The 12,745-nt window shown below is 43.6% G+C and overlaps 1 protein-coding gene across 5 annotated transcripts in view; it reads right to left on the bottom strand.

The window, feature by feature from the left end:
* mfhas1 (multifunctional ROCO family signaling regulator 1) overlaps nt 1-12,745 on the bottom strand; it is a 103,508-nt gene that overhangs the window by 43,847 nt on the left and 46,916 nt on the right. Inside the window, exons 2-3 of one of the 5 annotated variants that reach the window (XM_072281871.1) lie at nt 12,063-12,142; nt 11,799-11,865 (exon numbers count right to left, since the gene is read on the bottom strand). The exons of 3 other annotated variants lie outside the window; for them this stretch is intronic. In XM_072281871.1, coding sequence (XP_072137972.1) covers nt 11,833-11,865; nt 12,063-12,142 — 113 coding nt within the window. In that variant the 3' untranslated portion in view covers nt 11,799-11,832. Of the gene's footprint in view, nt 1-11,668; nt 11,866-12,062; nt 12,143-12,745 lie in introns of those variants that run through there. One more of the 5 variants, XR_011889571.1, reaches the window with a different exon arrangement.

The following is a 12,745-nucleotide window of genomic DNA, read 5'->3' as shown; positions in this document are numbered from 1 at the left end:
ACGTCTGCTCAGGATGTACAAAAAGTGCTCAAAGCCCAAAGTCCAATCCCCTATTGTACCTGGTTGACCCTGCGATCTCTGTCTTGGAGGCTTATGGCTGTCATTAAGGACGGTGAACCCACGCAAGGCGGCAGGCCCCGACAGAGTACCTGGTACGGCTCTAAAAGCCTGTGCCAGCCAACTGGCAGCAGTATTCAAGGACACTTTCAACCTCTCGCTGCAATGGTTAGAAGTTTCCACTTGCTTCAAAAAGGCAATGATTATACCAGTGCCCAAGAAGAGTAGTGTGAGCTGCCTTAATGACCATCACCCAGTAGCACTCACATCGATGGTGATGAAATGCTTTGAGAGATTGGTCATGGCTAGAATGAACTCCTGCCTCAGCAAGGACCTGAACCCATTGTAATTTGCCTATCGCCAATAGGTCTACTGCAGATGCAATCTCAGTGGCTCGCCACACGGCTTTAGACCACCTGAACAACACAAACACCTATGTCAGGATGCTGTTTGTTGACTATAGCTCAGCATTTAATGTCATCATTCCTACAGTCTTGATCAATAAGCTACAGAATCTGGGCCTCCGTACCTCCCTCTGCAAATGGATCCTTGACTTTTAACCAGAAGACCACAATCTGTGTGGATTGATGATAACATATCCTCCTCGGTGACGATCAACGGTGCGCACGTCAAGGGTGTGTGCTTAGCTCACTGCTCTACTCTCTCTATACCGATGACTGTGTGGCTAGGCATAGCTCAAATACCATCGATAAGCTTGCTACTGATACAACCATTGTTGGTAGAGGGCGTACAAGAGCGAGATATACCATCTAGTTAAGTGGTGTCGCAGCAACAACCTTGCACTCAATGCAAGACCAAAGAGCTGATGTGGACTTCAGGAAGGGTAAGGTGAGGGGACATAAACCAACACTTTTACAGGGATCAGAAATGGAGACAGTAAGCAATTTCAAGTTCCTGGGTGTCAAGATCTCTGAGGATTTAATGTGGTCCCAACATATCGAAGCAGCTATGAAGGACACAAGACAGCGGCAACATTTAATTAGGAGTTTGAAGAGATTTGGTTTGTCAACTAAAATGCTCAAAAACCTGTACAGATGTACCATGGAGGACATTCTGACAGGCAGCATCGCTGTCTGGTATGGGCTGTGGGTTACTGCACAGGATCAAAAGAAGCTACAGAAAGTTGTAAAACTAATCAGCTCTATCTTGGATACCAGCCTCTGTAGTATCCAAGACATCTTCAAGGAGCGGTATCTCAGGAAGGTGAGGTCCATTATCAAGGGCCTCATCACCCAGGACATGCCATCTTCTCACTGTTACCACCAGGGAGGAGGTACAGAAGCCTGAAGACATACGCTCAGTGATTCAGGAACAGCTTCTTCCCCTCTGCCATCCAATTCCTAAACGGGCATTGAACCCACGAACACCACCTCACTTTTTAAAACTATATTGTGGCGAGCCCTCAGTCCATGATGACAGGCCAGTAAGCTCATTAAACTCAACAACCACTTTTATTGTGATAAGCACAAAAACAGACTGGGCACCATGACCCGGGGAGAAAACTCAGTCTCATACAGACGGGGAGGTGATGATCACACACCACAGTTACAGTCAGGGTGGCCCACAAGCACACAAGTAAATAACTGGATAACCTGAGCTAAAATGTAACAATAAATGAACTGGAACTTCTCACCATAATCCCACGAAAGCATTTTAACACAAGAACAATAAACAGTGCTGGTCATTAGAAATACAAGGGCAAGCTGTCGACCACGCCCCCTCTCCCTGGAGCGTCACAATATGTTATTTCAGTTTCTGCGCTATTTTTAATCTATTCTATAGATTCAGCTGTACACACACACACACACTTACCGTAATACATTTTTTTTCTTTCTATATTATTATATATTGCATTGAACTGCTGCTGCTAAGTTAACAAATTTCACGACACATGCCGGTGTAATAAACCTGATTCTGATTTTGTAGTTTTGGATGCTCTACAGCTGCACTAACTTCCACCACATTATTAGGATTTACAATAATTTCTAGACAATAAGCATCAGAATAAATTGAAAAAGGAACTTTTTCTTTATTAAAATAAAGCTCTGATTTATTTTCCAAATTATCTGGGGCAGTGCTTTGCAGATTTATCTTGTTACAACATCTAATTAATGGTCATAATGCATTGTTGCTGCTCACTTTTGTACTTTAGGACATCCTGAGGGTGTGAAAGGGATTATACACACACACTTCCCTGTAATATTAAAACAAAGCTTTGAAAGGGGGAAAGAAAACAGCAGTTCTAGGAACTGCAAGAAGCAGAGCTGTGAACTTCAATCTCAATTGTATTGCACTGATGACACCAATGGAAATTTCTACGTCTGAGACTGAGAATGAAGCCAGGAATATAGGCAAGAAGTCACATTATTTCAATATGATGGTACGACAGCTCAAAGAGACCCCGATTGGCAATCTATGATTCATTAACACTGAATTGAGGAAATTTCTACTGCTGATGGTCCCAGAGAGAGGATATATGAGCCAAGACATGAGGACAGATGGGCAGTTTTACAAACTGGAAAGAGCATTCCGTTTGTACTGATGCACAAATAGAGCATGCTTCTGTTTCTTTTAAACCTTTAGCTGAGAGGGAAGTGAGAGGCAGTTTATGTTGGACAAGGAACACATTGGGTAATAATCTGAAGGCACGAGAAGCAGAGAGATTGTGCTCCATGTACCAGGCTCCAGGTAAAAAAGGTCATTGGAAATGGTGAATTGTTGAAAAAGCCCAGGCACCTCATCAATTACCTTTAGTGTACTGACTAGCACCCACATGAAAACCAGCAGTCTGAATGAATTAAACAATGAGCAGAAAGCAGTGAATATTCTCTTTTATGATTATACAAGATAATCTCTTGCTGCCATAAAGTAATTTTAGCACAAGACTGTGATTTTTAAACAAACAGCTGATTCACCACTGTCCTTCATAGAAAGAAACCAGTAGCCAATGTTCCCTCTAATATGTGTGTGTACACACAACTTTTGCTAGTAACTCACAAAGGAATTTAAACTGTGCACTGAAGGTTGTCACCCTCTACCTCGTTGGTATGTTAAGTATATTTCATGATCATACACAATCACATTTCCTTTTCTGGTTTCTGATGTGGTTGGTGTTGACACTGTGGAGTTTGCAGATTTTAGAAATGGCTTATTTATACTGTTTTTATTGAGAAATTATTCAGTACACACATGTTGTAGTCACCAAGCAAAATATTGCCCAGCATTTTTGCGCACACTGGTCATTACAAATTAGGGGGAACATTGCCTGCAGCACCCAACCACACTGAGGCACTACCCTAAAACACAAGATAACCAGCAGTATCACTTAGTCAGAAAGAGAAATATTACATAAAAGGTACAAGTGTTTTGGCTCAGACAATAGCTGATCGGGAAACCTGTCGTTGATAATTTACAGACTGCAATATGATTTATATTACCGCAATATGAAGGATGGGACACTAAAATGCACCACATAGAAAGCTGGTGACAAGCCAGTTTTAATTTTTATACATATTCCTTCCACAGCATCAAGGGAGCGTGACATTGCCTTGGCAATGGCCATTCCTGCCTGAATTAGAAAATGTGATATTCAAATCTTATTGCAGACCAACCCGGTAAATGGTAACCAATCCTCTATCAGGGAATTCTGCATTCACATCCTTAGGAATTTTGCTTCTCTTCAAATGCCCCTCTCTCACCCTTTGGGTTGTGGCATTCTATAAAACCTTTAGGAAAAATTAGGCTGATTTAGAGATGCGTTTGTCAAGGAGGGAGTTCAGCTCTTCAGTTCATCACCCACAGTGCCTCTGGAGGTAAAAAAAAATATTAACACCTCATGAGAAACAAGACTGGCAACTATAGGGCGAGGAAAGACTTTTATTATAGAACACTATGCTTTGATCTTGTAAGGGAAGTTGACTATTTATAAATGGTCCTCTGGAATTGCCGATGGCTCCCTGGAAATAACCTGCAGGACCTGTAACCTGTAAGTAATCCGAGCAAAATGTCACTGGGGCTCTGTGAAGAACTAATCCATTTCTTTGTGCCCAGTATTGCAGGACAGCATTGCAAACTGTGAGCAGGTCCAAACTCCTAGGAGTGCCCATCTCACACAACCCCTCATGGCTCTAGAGTACGTTCTCCAAAGTAAATCTTATGATCAAAGTACATATATGTCACCATATACAACCTTAAGATTCTTTTTCCTGTGGGCATACTTAGCAAGTCTACAGAATAGTAACTATAACATAATCAAAGAAAGATCCATTAGAGTGCAGAAGACAACAAACTGTGCAAATCTGGCTAAACCAGGCTATTCAGAGAAGAAGCTACTTTGATAATAAATGAACCTTTGAAATGCAAATATACACAAATAGCAATAAATAACGAGAACATGAAATAACAAGACAAGGTATTCTTAAAGTGGGATAATCGGTTGTGGACACATCTTAATAGATGGGCAAGTGAGTGTAGTTACCCCTTTGTTCAAGTGCCTGATGGTTGAGGGGGTAGTAACTGCTCTTGAACCTGGTAGTGTCAGCCCTGAGGCTCCTGTACCTTCTACCTAATGGCAGCAGCAAGAAAAGAGCATGGCCTGGGTGGTGAGGATCTCCGATAATGGATGTTGCTATCCTACGACAGTTTTTCACGTAGATGTGCTTAGTGGATGGGGGGGGGGGGGGTTTACCTGTGATGTGCTGGGATGAATCCACGAGTGTTTGTTCAAAGGCTTTGGTGTTTCCATACCAGCCAGTCAATACACTCTCCACTACACATCTACAGAAGTTTGTCAAGGTTTAGATATCATGTCACATCTCCGCAGACTCCAAAGGAAGTAGAGGTGCTGGCTCTACACATCAGTACTCATGACCTTCTGAGAGCATAGCATCCCACCTCACTGTGTGGTACAGAGACTGCACTGCTGTGGACAGGAGGGCTCTCCAAGGGTAGTTAAAACCGTCCAACTTAACACCAGCAGCACCAGCCTACCTACCATCCATCAAGGCTATGTATACAGAAAGATGCCGGGAAAAGCCCAGCAATATCATGAAGGATCCCATCCACCCTGCTCATGGACAGTTTGTCCCACTCCCATCAGTGAAGAGGCTACGCAGCATTCACGCTAGGAGCAGTAGACTCGAAAAACCAGTGACTTCTCAGCAGTCAGGCTGACCGACACCCCCACCCCCTCCCCCACTACGTACACATCAGTCACTCCCCTCCACAGCCCCTCAGCACCCTTCACTTCCCACCCATCCACCGTCACCTTACCATCACAATCCACACCTCATACCTACTGTACACGGACACAGTCACCGTCCGACTGTGTTTTCACATTCTCTGCTGCTACCTGGAAGGACCCCTCTTGTCAAGAGTCACTTTGTCCCTTCATCATTTCCTGTCAGAATCACTGATGTTCAGATACTCCTGCACGGAGAGTCACTTTATGTACAGACTATCAGTCAGTGTGTATAAAATAACCTCATGTATATATGGCCACGCTCAGTTACATATACATTATGACTGATAGGATTGCTTTTATACTTATTGTGTATATTTTTAAAATTATGTTCTTTATGCTTATTGTGTTTTTTTACACTGCATCAGATCCAGAGTAACAATTTTGTTCTCCTTTACCCTCATGTACTGATGAATGACAATAGCCAATCTTGAATCTTCAATGAGGAAGAGAAGATTTGCTGAGTTGGGAGGAGGAGAGAGGGGGTCAGTGAATGAGAAGCAGTTCACTTAGGTGAGAAACCTGCTAGGCGAAGCTCAGTTCACAACAGAAAGTGCAGCCCCATAGGGTTAAACTAAATCAGTAACACAATATACACAGCATTAGAAACACAGTATAACAATTCCAACAAAGCCCGAGAGGAATAAATGACTAACAAGAGATTAACCAACAAAAGACTTCACCTAACCAGTCCGCTACACAAGGCTAGAGCTCTCAAGTAGGGAATCTCTTCTAATAACTCATTCCAAAATCCATTAAGCAACCAACCTATTAGCTGACATAAGAAACCAGAGACTCAGTCAATCAGAGCTTTGCTCCTGGTGTCACTTACAAATGGAATGCAATTTCCTGTCAGATTTTCCAAAGGCATTAAACATTGCATCAAAAATGCCTCAAAAAGGCTTTGAGTCACTTCATTTTACCAATCAGATTACCTTGGGCCATCAATGATAAACAGCAAGCCCAGCAGCCTGAGATCAGTCCCGCTATCAGGTTAATACTAACGAGACCGCACACTGGGGAAAATAAAGCAACATTTTCAGCCAATAAATTCATTCAAAACAAAACATTTCACATAAAATAACAACCAGTGTTCAAGTTAATCTCTATTCGTTATCCTTTGATTTCTCTAATGAGAATCTCCCTCGTCTTAGTCAATCCAAGAACCAAACACCCACTCTAAGATAAATAGTACATTTTTAGAAATGTAACATTTGAGGAATGTTAAATCCAGGTTTCTTTACAGAAGAGCAAAATAATAGCACCCAGATGTATAGTTAGGTAAACACTGATGAATCTATTATTATTAGCAAGAAATGAAATTACACTTATTTTCAAAGCTTCCCACCCCCATAGAAGTTTACAGCTAATGAGATGGTTTTGCACTGATGGGATTGTTGCCACATGGAGAAACACACAATCAATTTTTCAGAGCAAAAATCATACAATCAAAAGTAAAGTAAATAGCAAAGTGATAAATTATCTATAGGACATCTGTTAGAATCCTCTGTACTTTTTTTAAGTCATAGAGATGGCCTTAAACCATAGACCATTTAATTTGACAGGAGTGGTTCAGCTTTGGGCTGCAATTGCCCAATGCAACTGACGTGCATTTTTCACTGTTTTGTAGTGGAACTTGCTAGTGTTGAGACACAGACAGCAAAGTATTCTCAGAATGAGCCGCCCGGGAAGGACTTATTTCAGAATCGGACACCACAGCACCACAACTGACAGCCAAAACCTTTAAAATCAGTTTAGGTACCAAATCATGTTCACTGATCTGCTTGGTCTTGTTCATTTGAGAATCGAGATCTAATGAGGTTTGGATATGACACAGGTGAAGGAGGACTCGGGGCTCCTGAACACAAGTCATTTGGAATTCACATGGAGTATAATTTCCACCCCAAGTTTCAGTTTTCCCACTACCACATCATGCAAAAAGATGATGTGGTAGTGATGTCTCCCACCGGTACAGGTGCCATAGTGGTAATACTGGCACCTCAAATGGCAGAAGGAGATAGCTACAGCATGAGAAGTTGGTATTGGCAGAATGCAAACGAATCCGATACTACACAAAAACATCAATTATTAGCACAAGAATAAACAATTTATAGTGTGTAGGGGGCATATACACTGAATACTTACACATGTGTCAGTTTAAATGATAGGTATTGATCTGATACATTGGCTCCCATCCACAGCCTAAATAAAAGTAATACTGGAAACGAGACTACCAGGGTGGGTTTATATTTAGCCTTCCATTGGTACCACTGCTTACGAGCAGAAAATCTCATCCGGTTGGAGAGGTTAATAGGAACTCACCATAGAACCATAGAAACTACAGCACAGAAACAGGCCCTTTGGCCCTTCTTGGCTGTGCCGAACCATTTTCTGCCTAGTCCCACTGACCTGCACACAGACCATATCCCTCCATACACCTCCCATCCATGTATCTGTCCAATTTATTCTTAAATGTTAAAAAAGAACCCGCATTTACCACCTCGTCTGGCAGCTCATTCCATACTCCCACCACTCTCTGTGTGAAGAAGCCCCCTCCTAATGTTCCCTTTAAACTTTCCCCCCTTCACCCTTAACCCATGTCCTCTGGTTTTTTTCTCCCCTTGCCTCAGTGGAAAAAGCCTGCTTGCATTCACTCTATCTATACCCATCATAATTTTATATACCTCTATCAAATCTCCCCTCATTCTTCTACGCCCCAGGGAATAAAGTCCTAACCCATTCAACCTTGCTCTGTAACTGAGTTTCTCAAGTCCCGGCAACATCCTTGTAAACCTTCTCTGCACTCTTTCAACCTTATTTATATCCTTCCCGTAATTTGGTGACCAAAACTGAACACGATACTCCAGATTCGGCCTCACTGCACTCCTCAGTGCCTTACCATTAACCCTGTATGTTCTACGTTGGTTTGTCCTTCCAACGTGCAATACCTCACACTTGTCAGTATTAAACTCCGTCTGCCATCTTTCAGCCCATTTTTCCAGCTGGTCCAAGTCCCTCTGCAGGCTCTGAAAACCTTCCTCACTGTCCACTACACCTCCAATCTTTGTATCATCAGCAAACTTGCTGATCCAATTTACCACATTATCATCCAGATCATTGATATAGATGACAAATAACAATGGACCCAGCACTGATCCCTGTGGCACACCACTAGTCACAGGCCTCCACTCAGAGAAGCAATTCTCTACCACCACTCTCTGGCTTCTTCCATCGAGCCAATGTCTAATCCAATTTACCACCTCTCCATGTATACCTAGCGACTGAATTTTCCTAACTAACCTCCTATGCGGGACCTTGTCAAAGGCCTTACTGAAGTCCATGTAGACAATATCCACTGCCTTCCCTTCATCCACTTTCCTGGTAACCTCCTCGAAAAAGTCCAACAGATTGGTCAAACATGTCCTACCACGCACAAAGCCATGTTGACTCTCCCTAATAAGCCCCTGTCTACCCAAATGCTTGTAGATTCTGTCTCTTAGTACTCCCTCCAATAACTTACCTACTACTGACGTTAAACTCACCGGCCTATAATTTCCTGGATTACTTTTCGATCCTTTTTTAAACAACGGAACAACATGAGCCACTCTCCAATCCTCCGGCACTTCACCCGTAGACAGCGACATTTTAAATATTTCTGCCAGGGCCCCCGCAATTTCAACACTAGTCTCCTTCAAGGTCCGAGGGAACACTCTGTCAGGTCCCGGGGATTTATCCACTTTAATTTTCCTCAAGACAGCAAGCACCTCCTCCTTTTCAATCTGTACAGTTTCCATGGCCTCACTACTTGATTCCCTCAATTCCATAGATTTCATGCCAGCTTCCTTAGTAAATACAGATGCAAAAAACCTATTTAAGATCTCCTCTATTTCCTTTGGTTCCGCACAAAGCCGACCACTCTGATCTTCAAGAGGACCAATTTTATCCCTTACAATTCTTTTGCTCTTAATATACTTGTAAAAGCTCTTTGGATTATCCTTCACTTTGACAGCCAAGGCAACCTCATGTCTTCTTTTTGCCCTCCTGATTTCTTTCTTAAATATTTCCTTGCACTTCTTATACTCCTCAAGCACCTGATTTACCCCGTTTCCTATACATTTCATACAACTCCCTCTTCTTCTTTATCAGAGTTGCAATATCCATTGAGAACCAAGGTTCCTTATTCCTATTCAATTTGCCTTTAATCCTGACAGGAACATACAAACTCTGCACTCTCAAAATTTCCCCTTTGAAGGCTTCCCACCTACCAATCACATCTTTGCCAGAGAACAATCTGTCCCAATCCACGCTTTTTAGATCCTTTCTCATTTCTTCAAATTTGGCCTTCTTCCAGTTCAGAACCTCAACCCTAGGACCAGATCTATCCTTGTCCATGATCAAATTGAAACTAATGGTGTTATGATCACTGGAACCAAAGTGCTCCCCTACACAGACTTCTGTCACTTGCCCTAATTCGTTTCCTAACAGGAGATCCAATATTGCATCCCCTCTAGTTGGTCCCTCTATATATTGATTTAGAAAACTTTCCTGAACACATTTTACAAACTCTAAACCACCTAGACCCCTAACAGTATGGGAGTCCCAATCAATGACTGGAAAATTAAAATCCCCTACCACCATAACTTTATGTTTCCTGCAGTTGCCTGCTATCTCTCCGCAGATTTGCTCTTCCAAGTCTCGTTGACTATTGGGTGGTCTGTAATACAATCCCACTAATGTGGCCATACCTTTTCTGTTTCTCAGCTCCACCTATAAGGACTCAGTAGACAAGCCCTCTAATCTGTCCTGCCTGAGCACTGCTGTAATATTTTCCCTAACAAGCAATGCTACTCCCCCACCTTTCATTCCTCTGCCTCGATCACATCTGAAACATCGGATCCCTGGAATATTAAGCTGCCAGTCCTGCCCCTCCTGTAGCCAAGTTTCACTAATTGCTACAACATCATAATTCCACGTGTCAATCCACGCCCTCAACTCATCCGTCTTCCCCGCAATACTCCTAGCATTGAAATATATACACCTCAGAAGATTTTTACCACCACTCACAACCTTTCTATCAGCGGATTTGCTTAAACTTTCAATATCATTTATTTTCACCCCAGCCACACTGTCAGCTCTGGCACTCTGGTTCCCATCCCCGTGCAAATCTAGTTTAAAGCCTCCCCAATAGCACTAACAAACCTCCCTGAAAGGATATTGGTCCCCCTGTAGTTCAAGTGTAACCCGTCTCTCTTGTACAGGTCCCACCTGCCCCAGAAGAGGTCCCAATGATCCTGAAATCTGAAACCCTGCCCCCTACACCAGTTCCTCAGCCACTTGTTCCTCCTCCAGAGCATCCTATTCCTACCCTCACTGGCACCTAGCACAGGTAGCAATCCTGAGATTACCACCTTCGAGGTCCTGCTTTTCAACTTCCTACCAAGCTCTCTATACTCACTGTCCAGGACCTCTTCACTCTTCCTTGCTATGTCATTGGTACCGATGTGCACCACGACATCTGGCTGATCACCCTCCCACTTCAGAATGTCATGCAATCGATCAGAGACATCCTTGACCCTGGCACCCGGGAGGCAACAAACCATCCTGGATTCCCTGTCACGACCACAGAACCTTCTATCTGCACCTCTAACTATCGAGTCCCCTATCACTACCGCTCTCCTCTTTTCCCCCCCTCCCTTCTGCACTGCATAGCCAGACTCAGTGCCAGAGATCCGGCTACTGCAGCTTGTCCCAGGTAAGTCATCCCCCCAACTGTATCCAATGCGGTATACTTGTTGTTGAGGTGAATGGCCACAGGGAAACCCTGCTCTGCCTGCCCTTTCCTCTTCCCTCGCCTGACAGTGACCCAATTTCCTGTCCTCTACTCCTTTGGCGTAACTACCTCCCTGTAGCTACTATCTATAATCTCCTCATTCTCCCGAATGATCCGCAGGTCATCCAGCTCCTGCTCCAGTTCCCTAACGCGGTTTGTCCGTGGCTGCAGCTGGATGCACTTCTTGCAGGTGTCGTTGTCAGGGACATTGGAGGGCTTCCTGACTTCCCACATCCTGCAAGAGGAGCATTCCAACATCTTGCCTGGCATTCTCTCTACGCTAGACAATCTGAGCAAAAAACTTACCGGAACCTACCCTGGCCTCTGCCTGTTCTCGCCGAAGCCTGTTTGAGCCAAAGCCGCCCCACTCTGACTCAGTCCACTCCGACGATGGCCGCTGTACATGGTACTCTGCTTTTTAAACCTTGGCGCGCTACGTCACGTGCCTGTGCAGTGCAGACCCTTCTCCCCGAGCAGTTTTTAAAAAAAACGACTTTTTTGACCCAAATTCTTCCACTCACTTCTTCAGCTACTTGCTTCGACTGAAACAAGAACGGTTGAAATTTTCCCTTTTTAAACCTTGGCGCGCTACGTCACGCGCCTGCGCAGTGCAGACCCTTCTCCCCAAGCAGTTTTTAAAAAAAAACTACTTTTTCGACCCAAATTCTTCCGCTCACTTCTTCAGCTACTTGCTTCGACTGAAACATCCTGGATCTTCCTATAAAAGGAAGAAATAACTTGGTTTGTAACACATCACAGAGACAGCTGCAAAGCTCAGCCAATACCAACATTGTGACAATGTACAAGATCCCCTGGAGAGAGAGGAAAAACACTCAGTTCAAAGAGAATGCCTGAATGCTTCTCAAATTTCTCTCCTCTGCTCATTCTCTTTCTTCATCCATGGATTGAAATTACCTGCTTTTGGAAGCAGCCCCAAGATGCACCTCCATGAACCGCTGTCCTTGGTCCTTGGGGATAGTGAGTGCTTTTGCCAGCTGAAAACAGAGCAATGTGAAACTGTACAAGTCGTAAGAAATGGCAGGGGTTTTCACCTCATAATTATCCTTCTGATAGATGAATCATCCTCAAAACGCAGTATCAGGTCCTAATCTAGGCCCTCATCGGGTAGGTATGTTACTCATAAAAGGGAAAAACATTTCAGTAATTTATCAAGTGTAGAAGTACACCTCTAATTTGATCACAAACAAGAGAAAATCTGCAGATACTGGAAATCCAAAGCAACACACACAAAATGCTGGAGGAACTCAGCAGGCCAGGCAGCATCTATGGAAAAGTGTACAGTTGATGTTTTGGGCCGAGACCCTTTAGCAGGACTCAGTCCTGTTGCCTTTAATTTGATTCAGATTTATTTACTGTGTGCACTTCGAAACAAAGTGAAACACAATGACTGCAATGAGCAACCGAGGATGTGCTGAGGGCAGCCCGCAAGTGCCTCTGTGCATTTTGGCACCAACACAGCATGCCGCAGTGTTCAGCAGAACAACACAATCAACTGCAGCAACAGAGAAAACAGGACAAACCGCTTTCCCACCCTCCCATCCAGTCAGACAGGCTCCTGACGCCAGAACAAATTGCCT

This window comes from Mobula birostris, chromosome 17 (assembly GCF_030028105.1).
Source record: "Mobula birostris isolate sMobBir1 chromosome 17, sMobBir1.hap1, whole genome shotgun sequence".
NCBI classification, from domain to species: Eukaryota; Metazoa; Chordata; class Chondrichthyes; order Myliobatiformes; family Myliobatidae; genus Mobula; species Mobula birostris.
The sequence above is the reverse complement of the archived record's forward strand: the minus strand, read 5'-3'. Positions and strand labels throughout refer to the sequence as shown.